Source organism: Sturnus vulgaris, chromosome 33 (genome assembly GCF_052056855.1).
Source record: "Sturnus vulgaris isolate bStuVul1 chromosome 33, bStuVul1.hap1, whole genome shotgun sequence".
NCBI classification, from domain to species: domain Eukaryota; kingdom Metazoa; phylum Chordata; class Aves; order Passeriformes; family Sturnidae; genus Sturnus; species Sturnus vulgaris.
Genome location: NC_142275.1, coordinates 261,037 through 281,802, shown reverse-complemented (window position 1 = coordinate 281,802; position 20,766 = coordinate 261,037). Strand labels below are relative to the sequence as shown.

General features: G+C 58.4%; 2 protein-coding genes across 6 annotated transcripts; one reads left to right on the top strand and one right to left on the bottom strand.

Moving 5' to 3' along the window:
* Positions 1 to 185: 185 nt before the first annotated feature.
* LOC106863689 (beta-1,3-galactosyltransferase 2-like) lies at positions 186 to 1,864 on the top strand. Its single transcript, XM_014893234.2, has one exon. The coding sequence runs from the start codon at positions 187 to 189 to the stop codon at positions 1,201 to 1,203; it is 1,017 nt and encodes a 338-aa protein (XP_014748720.2). The 5' UTR covers position 186; the 3' UTR covers positions 1,204 to 1,864.
* A 236-nt stretch (positions 1,865 to 2,100) lies between these two features.
* ILF3 (interleukin enhancer binding factor 3) lies at positions 2,101 to 20,742 on the bottom strand. Of its 5 annotated transcripts, none has more exons than XM_088154958.1 (20): positions 20,685 to 20,742; positions 17,956 to 18,052; positions 17,641 to 17,867; positions 16,395 to 16,575; positions 15,476 to 15,623; positions 13,964 to 14,055; positions 12,510 to 12,605; positions 10,795 to 10,906; positions 10,018 to 10,115; positions 9,075 to 9,186; positions 8,839 to 8,967; positions 7,815 to 8,014; positions 7,041 to 7,211; positions 6,112 to 6,249; positions 5,683 to 5,859; positions 5,090 to 5,246; positions 4,735 to 4,788; positions 3,538 to 3,882; positions 2,656 to 2,784; positions 2,101 to 2,565 (listed from the first exon to the last, which is right to left on the bottom strand). In XM_088154958.1, the coding sequence occupies exons 2-20, from the start codon at positions 17,956 to 17,958 to the stop codon at positions 2,435 to 2,437; spliced, it is 2,700 nt and encodes an 899-aa protein (XP_088011084.1). In that variant the 5' UTR covers positions 17,959 to 18,052; positions 20,685 to 20,742; the 3' UTR covers positions 2,101 to 2,434. The 5 variants fall into 5 exon arrangements, with proteins under 5 accessions (XP_088011084.1, XP_088011083.1, XP_088011087.1 ...); XM_088154957.1 differs by lacking the exon at positions 20,685 to 20,742 and adding an exon at positions 20,432 to 20,478; XM_088154961.1 differs by lacking the exon at positions 20,685 to 20,742 and adding an exon at positions 20,432 to 20,478 and having other exon boundaries at positions 2,665 to 2,784.
* Between the last annotated feature and the right edge of the window lie 24 nt (positions 20,743 to 20,766).

Below are 20,766 nucleotides of genomic sequence, written 5' to 3'. Positions count from 1 at the left end.
ATCGGGGTGGGACTGGGGGGCTCAGTGGGATCGGGGGGCCAGAGTTTGGGCACCAGCAGGACTGGGATGCCCGGTCAATGGGATTCTGGTAGCGGTGGGTTCACGGTGCCAAACCCCCCCGGCGCCCCCCACCCAGTGCCAAGCCCACCCCCCCAAACCGCCCCTGTGCCACCCCACAGGTCACCCATGAAGTTCTCTCCGAGCTGCCGCCTGCTCCTGCTGCCGGTGGCCGCGGCTCTGGCCCTGCTGGCCCTGCAGTCCCAGCACTCGGTGCCCGCTCCCAGCGCCACCTCCGCGCCCCCCGTGCCCAGCCCCACCCCGCACGCCAACACCACGCTGGCCCCGCGGCCACCTCGGCCACCTCGGCCACCTCGGCACCCGCTGCAGCCTCCGTACCCGTACCCGTACCGCTTCCTGCTCAACCACCCCGACAAGTGCCAACCCCGGGCCCCGTTCCTGGTGCTGCTGGTGGTCACATCCCCGGCCGACCTGGCCGCCCGCGACGCCGTGCGCCGCACGTGGGGCAACGAGAGCGCCGTGGCCGGGCTCAGCGTGGTGCGGCTCTTCCTGCTGGGGCTGCACCCCGTGTTCAGCGCCGAGCTGAGCCCCGTGCTGCGGGAGGAGGACGAGCTGCACGGAGACCTCATCCAGCAGGATTTCCTCGACACCTACAACAACCTGACGCTGAAAACGCTGATGGGGCTGGAGTGGGTGAGCCGCTTCTGCCCCAACGCCACCTACGTGGTGAAGGCCGACCACGACGTCTTCCTCAACCTGGAGTTTCTGTCGCGGCTGCTGCGGCCGGTCAAGATGGATTTCATGACGGGTTACGTGTACCGGAACACCGGGCCGCTGCGGAACCGAGCCTACAAGTGGTTCGTGCCGCCGGAGGTGTACCCCAACAACACGTACCCCCCGTACTGCGGCGGGCCCGCCTACGTGCTCTCGGGGGACCTGGCGCTGCGCGTGTTCTCCGTGGCGCAGGTGCTGCCCGTGATCAACATGGAGGACGCGTTCGTGGGCATTTGCCTGCACGCCCTGGGCGTTCCCGTCACCAACCCTCCGCCCGGCACCTTCGCCATGTACCGGCTGGACTACGACAAGTGCCGCTTCTCCAGGCTCGTCATGGTGCACCACTACGGGCCCGAGGACCTGCTGCAGGTGTGGCCGCATTTCCGGAACGAGTCCATCAGGTGTGCTTAGGGCAGGGACACGCTGGGGTTTGTCCCCTTGTACTGACTGTCACCGGGATCTGCCGGTGCCACCGGGATCTTGATGTTACCGGGACCCCCTGACTGTGCCTGGGGGTGTCCCAGACTGTGCCTGGTCCCGGTTCTGGAGCAGCCGAACCTCAGGGTTCTCCCCCTGTGGACGTTCCCGTCCCTCTGAGCCATCGGATCTGGAGCTGCTGCTCCATCCGTTCATTTCCCTGAGCTGTGGTTTGGTTTTTACGGATTGATCTGGGCCGGGATCTGCCAGGATCTGGGATTTGTCGCGTTAATTTATATTTAATGTTTGTAATAAAAAGGGCTGGAGCCTGGTCTGTGCTGATGGATCAGGGTCGGGAAAGGGCCCTGGCGCTGGAATGGAATCGCTCTGGGCACATTCCGGGGTGTTTGCCAGGCCGAGCCTCGTTCCAGGAACTGGTCCCGGTGTTTGCCAGGCCCAGCCCGGTTCCCAGCCCGGTTCCCAGCCCCATTCCAGGCCCAGCCCGGTTCCCAGCCCGGTTCCTGGTGTTTGTTTGCCAGGCCGTGCCCCATTCCCAGCCCCATTCCAGGCCCTGCCCCGTTCCTGGTGTTTGCCAGGATCCAGAACCACCGGCACGAGGTTCATCCAATGGAGCCACGAGGCCCCAGTTCGGTCCCAGTTCGGTCCCAGTTCAGCCCCAGTTCAGCCAGCGCTCTGAACTGAAGGGGTTTAAGGGACCAACAGTGAGAATTTGGAGGTTGTTTTTATGAGAATCCTCCAAACGTGGGGCTCTGGAGGTGCAGAACGATTCGCTGTGAGCCTGAACCATCCCAAATTCTGGGTTTATTCACCTCCTCCACCCTCTCCCAAACCCCTTCCCCAAAAAAAACTGAAGCCACCAAAGCCAGAAAATACCGAAAAAAGCTCCTTTTTAACGCACTTCACAAAAGCAGAACAACGAGGGCCCGTCCAGGCCGGGGCCTGGGAAAAGGCTCTGGAATTGGATCGACTTCCCCCCCCCAAAAAAAACCCAAAACCCAAAAAAAAACCAAAAAACCAACAAAAAAAACCCCTCAAAAATAATAATAATAATAATACTATTTAGACCAAGTCGTCGTGGCAACTACGACCCATTAAATAGAGGCCCAGGGCGGTGCCGGGTCACACAGAGCGATGGGGAAGGGAGGGAGGGGGGCGGATAAAACCCCCCCCGGGGTGGGTGTTGGGGGGCTCAGAATTTTGGGGTTTATCTGTACTGGTAACTCATGCTGTGCTCGTTCCTGCTGTACCCACCCTGCGACGCCTGGTACGAGCTGGGGGGGCCGCTGTAACTCTGCGAGCCCGGAGAGTTGTAGTTGGACTGCGAGGAGTATCCACCTGGAGGAGGAGGAGGAGGAGGAAGGAGGGTCAGGCTGCTGTGCAGCTGCAGCACGGCCCCGGCGGTGGGGAGGGGGTGTCCATACTGACCTGCCTTACCTTGGTAGGAGGAGCCCCCGCCCCCCGAGCCCCCGTAGCCCCCGTGCGAGCCCGAGCTGTAGGAGCCGCCCCCGCTGTAATTGTTGCCGCCGCCGCCGCGGCCGCTGCTGCCGCTGTAACCTGGGAAAAGGGAGAGGGGGGGGGGAAATGGGGTGAGGATGGGGGGCACGGACCCCCCAGCACCCTCAGGACACCCTCAGGGCACCCCCAGCACCCTCAGGGACCCCCAGCACCCTCAGGACACCCTCAGGGCACCCCCAGCACCCTCAGGGCGCCCCCAGCACCCTCAGGACACCCTCAGGGCGCCCCCAGCACCCTCAGGGCACCCCCAGCAACCTCAGGACCCTCAGGGATCCCTAGCACCCTCAGGGCTCCCTCAGCACCCTTTGGCACCCTCAGGGCACCCTCAGGGATCCCCAGCACCCTCAGGGCTCTCTCAGCACCCTCAGGATCCCCAGTTCCGGGAGGATCTGGGTGATTTTATCCCACCCTGCCAGGGGCGTTCTGAGCCATGGATTGATTATCCCTGCCCTGCCCTGCCCTGCCCTGCCCTGCTCTGCCCCCTCTCCCAGCACCAAATCCCTCTGGCCAGCCCCAAAACTCCCGTTACTCCCAGCTCCAGCTCCAGGAGGGGCAGCTGGGAGTCACTGGGACACACTGGGAGTCACTGGGACACACTGGGAGCTACTGGAGCTCCCTGCTGCTGCCCCAGCCCACAGAGGGGTCACCAAGGTCCCCTCCAGCTGCTCCAGAGACGGGGACACCCCTGCAGCACCCGTGACCCAAAACCCTTTGGGATCAACCCCAAACCCCCAAACCCCCAAACCCCAAACCCCCACACCCCACACCCCTCACCCCGTGCCCCCCACTCACTGTATTTGCTCTCGTAGCTGTAGTCCGAGCCTCCCCCGGGCGAGTTGTACGAGTTGGAGTACGAGTAGCCCCCCTGGCCGTGGCCGTAGCCCTTCTGCTTTCCCTGCCCGGGCCCGTAGCCGCCGTACTGGCCCTGCCCGTAGGGCTGCTGGCCCTGGTGGCTGGAGCCGTAGCCCGAGCCGTAGGAGCCTTTCTGGCCACCTCCGTGCTGCTGCTTCTTGCCGCCGTGCTTGGGGGGCGTGGGTGCCGTGTAGCCGTCGCCGCCCCCCTGGTAATAGGAGCCGTAGCCCGAGGAGCCGCCGCCACCCCCCGAGTTGGAGTGGCCACCGTTGCTGTAGAACTGGCCTGGGCACGGGAGGGGGGGGCGAGGTGAGGCCGGGCTGGGGGAGACCCCTCAGCTCGCCGGGACCCCCGAAAAATCCAGCACAGACACCCCCCACTCCCCAGCCACCCTGCCCCGGGGGTCTGTACGTGTGACCCCAGAGGGATCCCCCTGTGATTCCAGAGGGATCCCCCTGTGATTCCAGAGGGATTTCCCTGTGACCCCAGAGGGATCCACCCCTGTGATCCATCCCCATAATCCATCCCTGTGACCCCAGAGGGATCCATCCCTGTGAATCCAGAGGGATCTCCCTGTGATTCCAGAGGGATTCCCCATCTGAATCCATCCCTGATCCCAGAGGGATCTCCCTGTGATCCATCCCTGTGACCCCAGAGGGATCCATCCCTGTGATCCATCCCTGTGATCCCAGCTGGGATCTCCCATCCAGATCCATCCCTTCCTTTTTTTTTTTTTTTTTTTTTTTGGTTAAATTATGGAATTAGCTCAAGGGCCTCAAAGATGGAAGAAAGAAGAAAGGGAACTTTCAGACCCAGAACCGCGGGAATAAAGGATCAAAACGCTCGGAATCCCGTGGATCCCGAGACTCAAAATCAATCCCAAAATTCCCCTGAACCCCTGATTTTGGGGGTATTTCATTCTCCAGCTGATTCCAGCACTTTCATTCCTCCAAGCTCAGACAAAATCGATGGAAACACTTCGGGTTCCCTTAAAAACCGAGGAATGTTTCCCATTTAAAAAAAAAAAAAAAATCTTCTGCTCCCTCGAGCCACTTCCCTGGGAATTTTCAGCCCCTTAGAACGCCAGCACACGTTGGGATTTTGGGTGGAAAAAGGAAAATTAAGAAAGGCTCTTACTGTATCCAGCAGTGGCAGAATTCCCCCCGTAGCCGTAGCTCCCGTAGCCGGCGCCTGGAGCAGGGGAAAGTTTGGGAAAAATCAGAAATTCCAGGGGTGGGATGTCCTGGATTTGGGGTGGGGTCCTTGCCCCATGGAGGGCTCTGGGAAATCCAGGTGGGACAGAGGGGAGGTCACTGCCCCACGGAAGGTTCTGGAACATCCAGGAGCCATGGGTGCCAAACCAGGGGGCAAGGCTGGTGCTCGGGGGTGACGGGGGGGGGTCTGAGCCCCCCAGGTGTGGCTGTGACCCCCCAGGTGCGGCTCTGACCCCCCCAGGTGCAGCTCTGACCCCCAGGTGTGTGCTGGCCCTCACCTGTGTTCAGGTAGCCGCCGTGGTTGCCGCCGTAGCCGCCCCGGCCTCTCCCCCGGCCCCTCATGTTGCCGCCCCGGCCTCGGCCCCTCATGTTGGGGGGCGGGGGGGCCTCGTTGTGCATGGGGCCGCCCCCCATCCCAAAGCCGGGGTTGTGCTGCTGTGGGCACGAGGAGAGGGGACACGGGGGTCACCTGGGGCTGGGGGTTTTGGGGTAAAATCCCCCCCAAAAAAAACCCCCCCAAAAATCACCATCCCAAAACAGAGCCCCGGGACCCCGTGAGCAAGAGCCACCCCACAGAGGGGGAGCCCAAATTCGGGCACCTCCACATCCAGAGGTTTTGGCTGCAGAACTTTGTGGGGTTTGTGCTCCCGAGGCGTTTGATCTGCTCTCATTGCCAGAAAAAAGATCAAACCCAGAGCCAGAGCCTGGGGAGGTACACCCCAGAGTCGGACCCCAGAGTTCCCCCACTCCAGCCCAGTTCCCACCAGTCTATTCCTACTCCAGCCCAGTTCCCACCAGTCCATTCCCACTCCAAACCAGCTCCCATTTTTTTCCCCCAGCCCAGCCCGCTGGGACTGCACATTTCACTCACTTTCACGGGGAATTTGGGGCCCCCCCTGGCAGGGACTGGGGCTCTTTTCTTCTTGTTCTGCTCGATGGCCACGGGAGCGTCGGGGAAGAGCTTCTCGAGCGCGGCCAGCGCCGCGTAGGCTTTGGCCACCTTCTTGTTGGAGCCAGCACCTTGGAACTTCTGCCCGTCCACCTCCACCTTGGCAGGGCATGGAAGCACACAGTGAGGTGGGGAAGGGCAGGAAAAGATGGGGGAGCTACAGGGAAAACCCCAGAGCTGCCCAGCTTTGGAAAGCTCCTCCCGACACAAAGAGCGCTCGGATCTGATTTGATGATTTAATGCTCCGAACTCTTGGAAAAGAAAGGGGGGGTTTGAGGCTTCCCCAAGGCTGTTTCCCCACTCGTGGGGCTGTGGGTGGGGTGGCTGGGGAGGCTCCTGCTGTCCCCTCACCTCCATGACAAAGCGTTTGTCGTGGCTGCCCCCCGTCTCGGAGATGAGCTCGTACTTGAGCCCGCGCCGCTTCTCGTTCAGCTCCATCACGGGGTTCTTGCCGTGCTTGGTCAGGATTGGTCCCTGCTGCTTCACGTTCTGGGGGCACACGGAGCCTGCCTGAGTCCCCCCACCCCAAAAAAACCCAAAAAAACCTCCCCAGAGCACACAGAGCTGCTGCTGCTCCCCCCTCGACTGCTGGATCTCCAGGAATCTGGAGATTTTTGAGGTTTGGGTGTTTTCCCCTGGAGCTGAAACCTTGGAGAAGGCTTGGAAAGATGAATGGTGAGTTAGAAATCACCAGTGTGTGGTGGGTTAAGGTGTGGGTGTGTGTTTCCACGGGGTGATGGGGTCTAAATTTGAGGTTTTTACAGTAGAGTGGTGGGTAAGGGACAAGATGGAGAATTTTCTTTGTTCATTTTCTTCTTCACAGAACTCAGGCAGTGACCTCTGGTTGGTGCAATGTCACTCTAAGGGCGGTGGGAGGCTATTATTGGGTCAAAAGGATAAACAATGGAGGTGTAAAACTTTGACTGGTTTGTTTAACTTTGAAAGGCCTTGAAGCAGGCTCAGCTGGGGCCATTTTTCCTATTTCTAGCGAGGAGCTGGAGGTGCTGTTGTGCTTTCTGCAATTTTCTGATAAGATACAATGAACACCCAAACCCAAACACGAGAATTGCCTCAATCGTGTTCCCATTAATCCTGGCCCAGAGGGGAAGCAGAGGCTGATGACAAACCCCTCCCGAGTGCTGCAAACCCCCACACTCGACCCCCGAGGAGCCGCCCGTGCCTGCTGACTCACCCAAAAACCGCGCCCGGCACAGGTGTGCCAGGTGTGCCAGGTGTGCCAGGTGTGCCCCCCCCAGCCCTCCCCGCGTGCCCTCACCCACCTCAGGGGTCTGATCCGAGGGGGGTGAGGCCGCTGTGGGCGTGGACACCGTTTCCACCACGGGCGGAGGAGCCACCACCACGGGTTTGCTGTCGCTCTCCTCGGCTGACTCGTCGCCTTTGCCCGAGTCCTTGCCCTCCACCCCGGTGGGCAGCCCCATGTCCTGCAGCACCTGGGGGGGCAGCAGGGGAGGGGTCAGCAGCCCCTGGAATCCCCCCGCCCCAGGGGCTGCCCCCACCTCCTCAGCCTGCAGGTTCTGCCACTTCTCCCATTCCCATTCCCATTCCCATTTTCCCATTCCCATTCCCATTTTCCCACATCCCCATTCCTATTTTCCCATTATTCCCATTCCCATTTTCCCATTCCCATATTCCCATTATTCCCACTCCCATTCCCCATTCCCATTTTCCCATTCCCACTCCCACCATTCCCATTTTCCCATATTCCCATTCCCATTTCCCACATTCCCATTCCCATTTTCCCACATCCCCATTCCCATTTTCCCATAATTCCCATTTTCCTATTCCCACCATTCCCATGTCCCCACATTCCTATTCCCATTTTCCCACCATTCCCATTTTCCCACATTCCCATTCCCATTATTCCCACCATTCCCATTTTTTTCCCCACATCCCCATTCCCATTTTCCCATTATTCCCATTCCCACCACTCCCATTCCCATTTTCCCACATTCCCATTATCCCCACTCTCCCACTCCCACTATTCCACTCTCATTTTCCCCGTTTCATTCCCGTTTCATTCCCACCATTCCCACCTTCACAGCCACGTGCAGCTTTGCTGTTTTCTTGGAGGGCCCCGAGGCCTCGAAGGTGCTGCCGTCGATCTCCACGGACATGGTGAAGATGGGGGCGTGCACGGGCCCAGTCTGGGACACCAGTTTGTACTGGAGGCCAGGTTTGAGCTGGTTCAGCTTCATCAGGGCATTCATGGCCTGTGGGGGCTCCAGCTTCTCCTCTGCACGGGGCAAAGAGCAGCACCCACGCTTGGTGGGGGCTCCTCCAAGAACCACAACTCACCCCCACACCAGCATCTCCCAGTCTGGGCCCAGTTCCAGTCGCTATTTCTGTCCTTTCAGGCCACTCCTGATGGGCATTTGGTAATTCCAGACCAGTTCCCATGGGGCTGTTCCCATTCCAGACCAGTTCCCATCAGCATTTTCCAGCTGCACATCAGTTCTGACCTGTATTTTCCCATTTTAGACCAGTCCAGACCAGTATTTTCTGATTCCAGACCAGTTCCAACTGGTCCTTTCTCTTTTTAGACCAGCTCCAACTGGTCTTTCCCAATTCCAGACCAGTCCCCTCTGACCTTTCCAGTTCCAGACCAGTCCCCATTAACCTTTCCCAATTCCAGACCAGTTCCCATTAACCTTTCCAGTTCCAGACCAGTTCCCATTAACCTTTCCAGTTCCAGACCAGTCCCCTCTGACCTTTCCAGTTCCAGACCAGTCCACTCTGACCTTTCCCAATTCCAGACCAGTCCCCTCTGACCTTTCCCAATTCCAGACCAGTCCCCTCTGACCTTTCCCCATTCCAGACCAGTCTTTTCCCATTTCCTATTTCCCACCAGCTCCCATCAGTCTTCCCCAATCCCACACAAATCCTGATCTTTTCCTCCTTGGTTCCAGCTTCACCCAGCACAGATCTCCCAGTTTTAAATTTTTATTTTTATTTTATGCCCCCCCCACCTGCAGCCTCCCCAAGCCAATTCCCCAACTCCACTTTGCTGTCTCTGCTTTCCCAAAACCCCCTGACTTTCAGCATCCCCACAGTACCTACCTCTGCTTAACTCAGTACCTTTTTTCTGAATCTTCTTTTTCTTTTTGCTGGGGGATTTCTCCTCCCCGTCCTCCTCCATCGGCCTCTTCATGGGGGTCACGGCGTACGTGGTGCTGGGCGGGATCTGGACTGCAGCCAGGAGCAGGGAGCACTCCCTAAATCCCCCATTCTCCACCCAAAACCCGGGGGGCTGCCACGGGGGGCTGTCCCCCCGCCCCTCCCATCCCAGTACATACCAGTATAATCGACTGGGTTCTCGTTCTTTGGTTTCTTGGGCATTTTGGAGGGCAGGGGATCCATGCCCAGGACCTTGTGGAGCTGGCCGAAGGCGGCGAGCCGGAGGGCGTGCTGGGGATGGGGCTGGGGTCACTGGGGGCTGCTGGAGCCCCCTGCCCCAGCCCCACACACCCCCAGCGCCCTCCTCGGGGGGCCTCGGGGCAGTTAAACCCCCCCAAAAATAATAATAATAATAATAAAAAAAAAATGGGGGGACTGGGGAAAATTCACTGCTCGACACCTGATTCTGTGCTCTGGGGGGGCCAAACTATGGGGCACAGGTGGGGGGAGTGACCACGGGGCTGAGTGACCACGGGGCTAAGTGACCACGGGGCTGAGTGACCACAGAGCTGAGTGACCACAGCACTGAGTGACCACAGAGCTGAGTGATCACAGCACTGAGTGACCACAGCACTGACTGACCAAAGCACTGACCACTCTGCTGAGTGACCACAGCACTGAGTGACCACAGAGCTGAGTGACCACAGGGCTGAGTGACCACAGAGCTGAGTGACCACAGCACTGAGTGACCACAGCGCTGAGTGACCACAGCGCTGAGTGACCACAGCACCGAGTGACCACAGCACTGACTGACCACAGCACTGACTGACCACTCTGCTGAGTGACCACAGCGCTGAGTGACCACAGAGCTGAGTGACCACAGCACCGAGTGACCACAGCACTGACTGACCACTCTGCTGAGTGACCACAGCGCTGAGTGACCACAGAGCTGAGTGACCACAGCACTGACTGACCACTCTGCTGAGTGACCACAGCGCTGAGTGACCACAGCACCGAGTGACCACAGCGCTGAGTGACCACGGGTCTAGTCTAAGGTGGCCGGGGGGGCCGGGAGCGGGGCGAGCCGGGGCTGGCAGGGGCCGGGTGGAGGTCACACTATACCTGAGCACTCTGTGTGATATCTTCCCTTTGTTGTCTGTCTAGATGCCCAATAGCATCAGTGGCTTCTTTTTCACAAGGGTCATAAATACCAGAACCATCTGAAGGCAGGAAACAAGGAAGATATGCAGAGAATTATCCCGGGTCTCTACCCTAAACTCCCTGGGGCGGCTTCGAGGGGCGCGGATTGTGGGGATGGGATTTCTGTGGGAGTGGATTTCCGTGGGATTGGATTTCCGTGGGATTTGGATTCCTGTGGGATGGGATTCCTGTGGGATTTGGATTCCTGTGGGATGGGATTCCTGTGGGATTGGGATTCCTGTGAGGTCGGGGCTGCCCAGGAGCCAAACCCCACTGGGGTCTCTCTGTCCCGGTGCCCGTGGGGAGCGAGGGGCTCCCGACCGCCGGCACCGCCCACGCTCCTCCCGGCTCTGCTGGCCTGGGTGGAGCCCACCTGGGCAGAGGAGCTCACCTAGGCAGAGCCCACCTGGGCAGAGGAGCTCACCTGGGCAGAGCCCACCTGGGCAGAGCCCACCTGGGCAGAGCTCACATGGGCAGAGCCCACCTGGGCAGAGGAGCTCACCTAGGCAGAGCCCACCTGGGCAGAGGAGCTCACCTGGGCAGAGCCCACCCGGGCAGAGCCCACCCGGGCAGAGCTCACCTGGCTGGAGGAGCTCACCTAGGCAAAGCTCACCCGGGCAGAGGAGCTCACCCGGGCAGAGCCCACCTGGCTGGAGGAGCTCACCTGTGCCCAGAGCTCAGGTGTCCCCAGGAGCTCACCTGGCATGACGATGCCCGAGGCCAGGCACTCGAGCACGCGGCGCAGAGCCTCGCCCGCGCCCATCGGCCGGTTCGCCGTCCCGATGGATTTCTCACACAGCAGCTCCAGGGGCTGCAAGGGAACAGGCACAGGGAATGGGATCCTGGGACGGGGAGCCCCAAAAAAAAAAAAAGAGATCCTGGCAAAGGATGGGACTCCTGGGAAGGGACCTGGCACGGGGAACCCCAGAGAGGGATCCCAGGAAAGGAGCCCAGAGAGGAAATCTGGGAAGGGGGAGCTGGGAGAGGGATCCCATAGGGGAAATGGAACCCTGGACAGGGATCCCAGAGAGGGACCCCGGGAAAGGGATCTGGGAGAAGGGCCCCCAAAAAAAGAGATCCTGGCAAAGGGAAAGGGACTCCTGGAATGGGATCCCAGAGAGGGATCCCAGAGAGGGACCCTGGGAAAGCAATTTGGGAGAAGGGCCCCAAAAAACAGATCCTGGAGAGGGACCCCAGGGACCACTCCAGGAAAAGGAGCCCTGGAATGGGCCTGGAATGGGATCCTGGAATGGGATCCTGGAGTGGGATCCTGGAGTGGGATCCTGGAGTGGGATCCTGGAATGGGATCCTGGAATGGGATCCTGGAGTGGGATCCAAGGAAGGACTCCAGGGAAGGGACACGTCTGGGAGCAGCTTCCAGTTCCCAAAGGAGGAGAGGAGCCAGGCTGTGGAAGCGAGGAAGGGATAAAAGTTTGATAACAAGGTGATTTGGTAATTAATAAAACAAGCGGATGATGTGGTTTGATAAGATAAAGTTGTTTGGTAATTGATAAAAGTGTTTGTTAATTGATAAAGGAAACTGATGATGGTGTCTGAGGACAGTTTGGTAACTGATAAAGTGATTTGGTAATTGATAAAGGTATTTGATAACAGGACTTGAAAATTAATAAAAATACTTTAAAATAACGAGATTTGATACTTTCTATTTGATCATAACATGACTTGATAATTTATAACACAATCTTATAACGGTGTGCTTTGATAACTGATAAAACTATTTGAAAATAATCACGATCTGGGTTTGGTAACTGATAAAAGAGTTTGGTAATGATAATGATGGGGTTTGATAACTGATAAAACATTTGGTAATGACAATGATGTGCTTTGATAATTGATAAAAATTTGATAATGATAATGATGGGGTTTGATAACTGATAAAACATTTGGTAATGATAATTATGGGGTTGATAACTGATAAAAGAGTTTGGTAATGATAATGATGGGGTTTGATAATTGATAAGACATTTGGTAATGATAATGATGGGGTTTGATAATTGATAAAAATTTGATAATGATAATGATGGGGTTTGATACCTGATAAAACAATCTGATAGCAACAAGGCTTGACAGCTGTCAGCACTGACAATAACGTGATTTGGTGGCTGTTAAAGTGTTTTGATAATAACGTGGTTTAATAATCAATAAAACGACTTGATGGCGAGGTGAGTGGCCAGCTGATAAAGCACTCCAGAGTAAGGACCATTGCTAAAGCACGGAGGAGAGTTAATAATTCATTACCGGCCTGATAACAACGGGAGCGATAATTAGCGAGGCCGGCTAATGAGACACGTTTCATTTGTGTCCCTGAGCCGCTGTGGGACGGGGACGGGGAGGTGCCCGGGAAGGAGGGGAAGGGCAGGGAGGGCAGGGAGGGCAGGGAGGGCAGGGATTACCCATCCTCGGAGCGGCGCCCAGGTGGGCACGCGGGTGCACAGGTCGCGCAGCACGCGGATGACGATGACGCACGACTTCAGCCCGTTGGCCCTGGCCTGGGAACGGAACCAAAACCACACGGGGGCTTCACCCAGAGCCCGCCCCGGCGCCGCCCCCGGGGCTGCTGGGCCCAGCGGAGAGCCAGAGCCGGAGCCTGCGCCCGGAGCCCCGAGCACGGAGCCCCGGGGCTGCCACAGCCGAGCCCGGCCGGGCCCGGGGCTTGGCCAACGTCCCGGACAAGGCACCGGCCAAGGCACCGGCCACGGAACTGGCCAAGGAACTGGCCAACATCCCAGCCAAGGAACTGGCCAACATCCTAGCCAAGGAACTAGCCAAGGGCTCGGCCAAGGTCCTGGCCAAGGAACTGGCCAAGGTCCCGGCCAAGGAACTGGCCAAGGTCCCGGCCAAGGAACTGGCCAAGGTCCCGGCCAAGGAACTGGCCAACATCCCAGCCAAGGAACTGGCCAACATCCTAGCCAAGGAACTAGCCAAGGGCTCGGCCAAGGTCCCGGCCAAGGAACTGGCCAAGGGCTCGGCCAAGGAACTGGCCAAGGGCTCGGCCAACGTCCCGGCCAAGGAACTGGCCAAGGTCCAGCCAAGGTCCTAGCCAAGGGCTCGGCCAAGGTCCCGGCCAACATCCTAGCCAAGGAACTGGTTGGCCAATGGCTTAGCCAATGTCCTAGCCAAGGTCTTAGCCAAGGGATTGGCCAAGGTCCCAGCCAAGGAAATGGTTGGCCAAAGGCTTGGCCAACGTCCTAGCCAAGGAACTGGCCAAGGGCTTGGCCAATGTCCTAGCCAAGGGCTTGGGCAATGTCCTGGCCAAGGAACTGGCCAGAGTCCTAGCCAAGGAACTGGTTGGCCAAGGGCTTAGCCAAGGCCTTAGCCAAGGGGTTGGCCAACATCCTAGCCAAGGAACTGGTTGGCCAAAGGCTTAGCCAATGTCCTAGCCAAGGAACTGGCCAAGGTCCTAGCCAAGGAACTGGTTGGCTAAAGGTTTGGCCAAGCTCCTAGCCAAGGGCTTGGCCAAGGGGTTGGTCAAGGTCTTAGCCAACGTCTTGGCCAAGGGGTTGGCCAGTGTCTTAGCCAAGGTGTTGGTTGGCTAAGGGTTGGTCAAGGTCTCAGCCAAGGACTCAGCCAAGGGGTTGGCCAAGGTCTCAGCCAAGCTCCTGGCCAAGGGGACTCCTCACACACAGCAGCAGCTCCGTGGCTGCCCCATACCAAGGCTCCTAAGTCACTCCAGCGCCCACAGTCCGGCACCTCCGAGCGGCCGGCGGCCGCTTCTGAAACTCCAGCTCCGACAAAAAAAAACAACAAAAAAACAAAAAAAAAAACACCAAAAAAATCACTCGGCCCCTTAAAAGAAGTTTACCAATGTTTCTACTTTTAAAGATAAATATAAGAACAAAATGCAAACCTGGAACCACTTGGCGTGGCGCAGAGACGCCAAGGCAGCAAGGCATTTCTGCCTGTCCAGAACGTCCGGGGAGTCGGTGACTGAGAGCGTTTCTAGTCGTGGATGGAATAAGAAGACAAGGCACGGTTTGACCAAGGGGCTTCTGTCGGGCCGAGGGGGATGAGGCAGCATCCTAACGGGCAGCTGAGGCTCCCAAAAAAATCCTGCTGGGATGCTGGGAGCGGGAGGGAAGAGGTGGCCTCGCCTGGATGGAGGGGAAGCTTAATTCCCAGGGAGGGATGGGCTGGAATGTGTGCTGGGAGGAGGAGGAGGAGGAAGAGGAAGAGGAGGAGGAGGAGGAGCATGAGGCTCGTTGGAGGGCACAGAAATAAATCCTGGATTGATGGATTGATGGATTGATGGATGGAGAGGCGGCAGCGAGGCCGGCGATGGGGAAATTTGAGGTGGGCGTGGAAGCCCCGCTCTGCACCTGGAGAGCAGGGGCTGAGGAGGAGGAGGAGGAGGAGGAGGAGGAGGAGGAGGAGGAGGAGGGGAGGAAGGGCCAGGCTCAGAGAGGATCCAGGGAACCTTTCCCCCCGGAAGGATGGCTGCCCCGGCCCCGGCCCGCGACAGAGAACGTCCTGTTGGTCAAAGGTCCAGCGTCCCTAAAATCGACAAACTAGAAGGCTCGGAGACGAGGTCAGAGATCAACACCAGAGATCAACAATCAAGAGCACAAAGAGGTGCCCGGTTTGTGCTGCAGCAAAACTGAGGAAAGGCCTGAAATCGCCCCAAAAAAAAACTGGCTGGAGATCAGGGTTTTAGATAAGGCTAGTGCGGAGCCCGTGGGATGTGGAGAGAGCACACACACACACAGCACACACGCAGCCAGCGGCTGCTGCACCTCTGGTTCCAAAGGGAATTTGGAGAAAAGCTAACTTTATCCAAAACTCTGCATCGCTTTCCGCAAGGGTGAAGCTGAGGTGTTCTGCTGCAACACACACCGGGGGCAACATCCCGGAACGTCCCGGTTCGTGGACATGCAACTCCTCGGACAGGAAGCCTCTGAGAGGGCTTTTTTTTTTTTGGTTTGTTTTTTTTTTTTTCTTTTGGGGGGGTTTGGTTTTTTTTGGGGGGGTTTCTTAAACAAATCTGGTTTCTGCTTTCATGTCGCTGCGCTGACATGGCCGGGGACAAACCACGAGTAATACAACGAGATGATGAATTAGTGAACTGAAGGCCCAAGTGGAACCAAAAACAAAGGATAAAATAATAATAGTAATAATACTTAGGAGTAATACTAAGGAAAAATAAAAAAACAAATTAAATAGAGCAAAATCCCGTGTGAAAGGTGCTCCTCAGCTTCGGAAGCTCGCTCCGGACAAAGCAACGCCGGGATGGCGGCGAGGCTGGCGCAGGGAAGGAATTTTTGGTTTGGATTTGGCCAGGAAGAGCTGCCAGGGCTCGGCCTGAAGCTGAAGAGCACTTTCCTGCTGGTGAGGCGCGGGCTGCCGGGCCTGGGCCGGCCGTTACCTCCGGCCAGCTGCTTCTCCAGCTCCTCCCTGACCACGGGCGACGTCAGGTGGATGGTCAGGCTCAGGGGGGGCTCCTTGGTGTTCTTGATGACGATGGCGGCGTCCCCCACCGACTGGATGATCTCGTACTTGTCCTCAGTGATGGCCTGCAGAGGTGGGAGGGACATGGCTCGGGCTAAGATGGGTTTCTGGAAGCTCCTTCCAACCCCAAACTTCCCGTGATTCGGCAATCCCGGAGCTCCTCTGCTCTGGAGGCGCGTTGGGAGGGCTGGGAATGTTCTCCTGGAGCAGGGAAGGCTCTGGGGAGAGCTCAGAGCCCTGCCAGGGGCTCCAGGAGAGCTGGAGAGGGCCTGGGGACAAGGCATGGCGGGACTGGGGACAAGGCATGGAGGGACTGGGGACAAGGCATGGAGGGACTGGGAACAAAGCATGGAGGGACTGGGAAAAAGGCAAGGAGGGAATGGGAACAAGGCATTGAGGGACTGGGAAAAAGGGATGGAGGGACTGGGAACAAGGGATGGAGGGACTGGGAACAAGGCATTGAGGGACTGGGAAAAAGGGATGGAGGGACTGGGAAAAAGGCATGGAGGGACTGGGGACAAGGCATGGAGGGCCTGGACACAGGGAATGGCTTCACCCTGGAAAAGAGGGGGCTTAGACGGATTTTGGGAAGAAATCCCTGCCTGTGAAGGAATTCCCAGAGCAGCTGTGGCTGCCCCTGGATGCCTGGCAGTGCCCAAGGCCAGGCTGGACAGTGGGAGGTGTCCCTGCCCATGAACAGGGTGAGCTCCAAGCTCCCAAACCACTGCATGGCTAACGAGGAGAAGCTCATTTAGCAATCCCAAGGAACGCCATCACACTCCTCTTGACTCTTGCGGGCCAGAACCATTCCCAAAGGGAAATTTCCCCCAGCTCACCGCCAGCTGCACTCCCAGATTCTCGGCGACTTTCTCCAGGAGCTTGGCCGTGGGTTTGTCCTTGCACAGCAGCACCAGCTCCAGGTCCAGGTCCCCCTTCAGCAGGAGCCCTTTGGCCACCAGCCCCACGCGCATCACGCCCCGCAGGGTCCGGGTCAGCTGCTCCGTGGCCTTCTGATCCCTGGGCAAACAGGCACAGCACGGTGGGCACTCGTGCAGGGCTGCAGCCGTGAGGGACAGCCTGGCACACGGGGCTGCCACCCCCATCCTGCCCCGGGCAGCGCCCCAGACAGGGAACACAACTCTTCCAGCAGCACTGAGAAGGTGTTTGGGGATATAGGGAATTCCCAGGTTTTCGGGGATCTGAGGAATTCCCACCGGGAGTGAGAAGGTTTTTAGGGATCTAAGGAATTCCCAGGTTTTTGGGGACCTAAGGAATTCCCATCAGGTTTTTAGGGATCTAAGGATTTCCCAGGTTTTTAGGGATCTAAGGAATCCCCACCAGGAATTCCCAGGTTTTTAGGGATCTAATGAACTCCCACCAGGAGTGAGAAGGTTTTTAGGGATCTAAGGAATTCCCACCAGGAGTGAGAAGGTTTTTGGGGATCCAATGAACTCCCACCACCAGTGAGAAGGTTTTTAGGGATATAAGGAATTTCCACCAGGTTTTCAGAGATCTAATGAACTCCCAGCAGGAATTCCCAGGTTTCCAGGGATCTAACGAGCTCCCAGCAGGAATTCCCAGGTTTTCAGGGATCTAATGAACTCCCAGCAGGAATTCCCAGGTTCCCAGGGATCTAACGAGCTCCCAGCAGGAATTCCCAGGTTCCCAGGGATCTCATGAACTCCCAGCAGGAATTCCCAGGTTTTCAGGGATCTAACGAGCTCCCAGCAGGAATTCCCAGGTTCCCAGGGATCTCATGAGCTCCCAGCAGGAATTCCCAGGTTCCCAGGGATCTAACGAGCTCCCAGCAGGAATTCCCAGGTTCCCAGGGATCTAACGAGCTCCCAGCAGGAATTCCCAGGTTCCCAGGGATCTAATGAGCTCCCAGCAGGAATTCCCAGGTTCCCAGGGATCTAACGAGCTCCCAGCAGGAATTCCCAGGTTCCCAGGGATCTAACGAGCTCCCAGCAGGAATTCCCAGGTTCCCAGGGATCTAACGAGCTCCCAGCAGGAATTCCCAGGTTCCCAGGGATCTAACGAGCTCCCAGCAGGTTTCCAGGCACCCGAGGCCCCGCTGCTCACCCGCCGTCCTTGCCCTCGTCCTCGGCCGCCGTCTCCATGGACTCGGGCTCGGGCTGCTCCCCGCTCACTTTCTCCTGCTCGTCGATCCAGTCGGAGACGGCTTTGAGCGCGCGCTCCGTGTGGGAAACCATGTTCTGCACGGCCTCCAGCTCCTCCTGCGTGGGGTACACGGCCGAGTGCTTGGCCATCACGTGCCGGTCGTCGTTCACAAAGATCCGCATCGGGCGCTGCCGGAGAGGGAGGAGGAGGAGGAGTTCGGGAGGGTTTTAGGATTGAGGATGTTCACCCCACAGCTCTGGGATCCCCTTCCCTTACCATTTTTGTTTTCTGCTGCCCGCCTGGAAGGTTTTGGAGGGGTTTATTTGGATTTTTCCAGCCACCGGGGTGTTGCGGCACCGTGGAGTTCTGGGATCTGGAAGGGACAGACAGGGGGTGAGCCCGGGGCAGCCACAGCACCAACAGCAATTAAGACAGATCCCAACTCGTTAGGATCAGCTTTGTGCTCCCCAGGATTTATATCCCCCCCCTGGAGACTGACAGTGGAGGAGCACAGAGCATCCCAACCTTATTCCCTTTTATTCCCCGGGGGTTTTCCCATGAAATGAGACTTTCCCAAAGCAGACAGAACTCCCCTCTCCAGCGGCCAGCTGGGACAATTCACTAATTAATTAATTAACCGAGGGGAGAGCCCTCTTCCCTCTGCTCACATGCAGCCCTGGCAGAGCCCTCCGTGGGCACAGATCCCTGTGGGATCCTAAGGGGAAGCTCCCAGCACAGACCCCTCTGCCACATCCCCCTGCTTCCACCCACATCCCCTGTGCAGCCCCAGAGACACCCAGGATGCACAGAGCCTCTTCCCTGGCTTTGTCAGGAGGAAACGGGATAAACCCAGCTCTAAAGTCCTGGAGTTCAACAGATTCAGCCCAAGAGACACCAAATTCCTGCCTGTTTGTGGGGCAGTGCTGCCTTTTTGTTCCAATTTGCTCCCTGGAATGGAGGAACGAGACCCTCTGGACATTCCCCACAGGGACAGGGGAAAGATCAGCACCTGCTCCAGCCAGGCTCCTCATTAACCCAATAAAATTAATTAATTCAAATCCTGATTTCGCCCCTGACCGGTTCAATCCCAGCCCTGTGACACTCTGCTGCTAACTCCAAGGAAAACTCCATGGAAAAGCCTTGGAAAACCCCGTGAGGATGAGGAAGATGATGATCATCCTCTGCCACCAAACCTGCAAATCCCACCTGCCTCAACCAAGCCCCACTTTTTGGGCAGTTTTTCCCCTTTCCATGCATTCCCCAGACCACAGCTCGCTTTCACCTTTTCCCACAGGAATCTCCCCCGTTCTGGCCTCACTCACATCCTTCAGCTCAGGTTTTTTAGGATAAAAACCAGGAAAACTCATTCCCTGGAGCTGCTGTAGGGACACACAATTCCACCCAAGGAAACCCCTCTGATTCCAGCCCTGCCAGTTCATTCACAGGATGGCTTAATAGTGCCATAAATCTGGATTTAATTGTAATTAAACCCCGGCTGGCGCCGGAAGAGCAGGGAAAATCATTCCCAAGGAGCCACATGGCATCTCCCGGTGCCTCCTGCTCTGGGCTGGGCCCTGAAGGCTCCGTTATTTCCATTAAAATCCCCTCAATTTAGGAAAGGGTTGAAATCCCCACCCTGCTGCTCCTACAGTCAGAGAATCTCCCATTATCCCTCTTGTGGGATTTTTGGAGGGAAGAAATCTGGGAGCTGGATGCTGCAGCCAGCACCAGATTTGTGTCTATTGTGCAGAAAAAGCAGAGATTCAGTTAAAACCGGGAGCCCGGTCCTTGGAAACGGGACAAACTCTGGAATTTCACCTGGTTCCTCCTCCACTCCCACCCCCAGCAGGAATTCACCAAACTTCCCGCGCTCGGATCGAGCCTCCCAAGGGAAGGAGGGACTCTCCCAAAGGCGTTTTTGGGAGGACGGAGGGAAAAACAACCGAAGGTTGGAATTTCTGCCCTCAACGTGGGAAAGCGTGACAGGGGCGAAGCCGCGCTTGGGCTCGAGGCCGCGTTTTAAGGAAGCTTTGGTGGCTTTTATCGGGGTTTTGGGATGGATGAGGAGCCAGGGAGCCATGCAGGAAGCCCGGGGGCTCGGATTGCAGCGGGAATCCCGCGGTGAGGGGGCACAAAGGCCTCGGTCCCTGCCGAGGGAAGGGGCTGCTGCTGGATTCGTGCTCCTCTAAAGCTTCCAGAAACCGAGCGGCCGCGGATAACGGGGCTGGAGCAGCGGGAAACGTGAGGGAGCTGGGAAAATGTGAGGAGAGGAGGATCCTGGTGCTGAGGGGGGACAGAGGATAAAATCGTCCCTCAAAAGGGATGACCCCAATGTAATTCCCAGCCTGGGATGAGGTGGGATGGGGAGGGAAAAGGGGCTTTAAGCCCCTCCAAGGGGGATGATCCCAGCTCCTCCATGCTCCCCCCCCAGAACATCCCTCCCAGGGGCGGCTGAGGGGGTCTGGAAAGGACCAGCTCCCCTCAGACCCCCCCATCCCCGTCCCACACGAGTGCAGGGCCGCGGGGTAAAACCGAGGAGGGGGCGCGGGGGCCGCCGGGCGCTGCCGCCATTTGCAAACGCGGCGCGAACAAAGCGGCGCCGGCCGGGAATGAGGGGAGCAGGGGGGAGCCCCGTGAGGCACCCGCGGTCCCCGGGCAGCGGCTCCGCGTCCCCTCCCCGTCCCTCGGGGAAATGCTGAGGGGAATCCGTGAGGGGACCCGGCCGCCCCCCCCTCACCCTCCCCTCACTCACCGCCGCCATTTTGTCGGCACACAATGGGCAGGGCGGGAGGGAGGGGACACGGGGGGGGCCGGGTCACCGCGTCCCGCCGCCCCCCCCCGGCCTCACCACCACCACCCCCCCACACACCTCACACCGGCTCCTCCCGCCCCAGCACCGCCCCCGCCCAGCCAGGCCCGGCCCGGCCCGGCCCGGCCGGCTCCGCGTGCCTTTCACCCCCCCCCCCCCTCCTCCCACCACGGCGCGGCGCGTGCACGGCTCCTACCGGGACGCTGCCGGCGGTGCCTCACGGGGGCGGCCCGGCCCGGCCCGGCCGGCGAGGCCCGGGAAGGGCCGGAGCGGGGCCG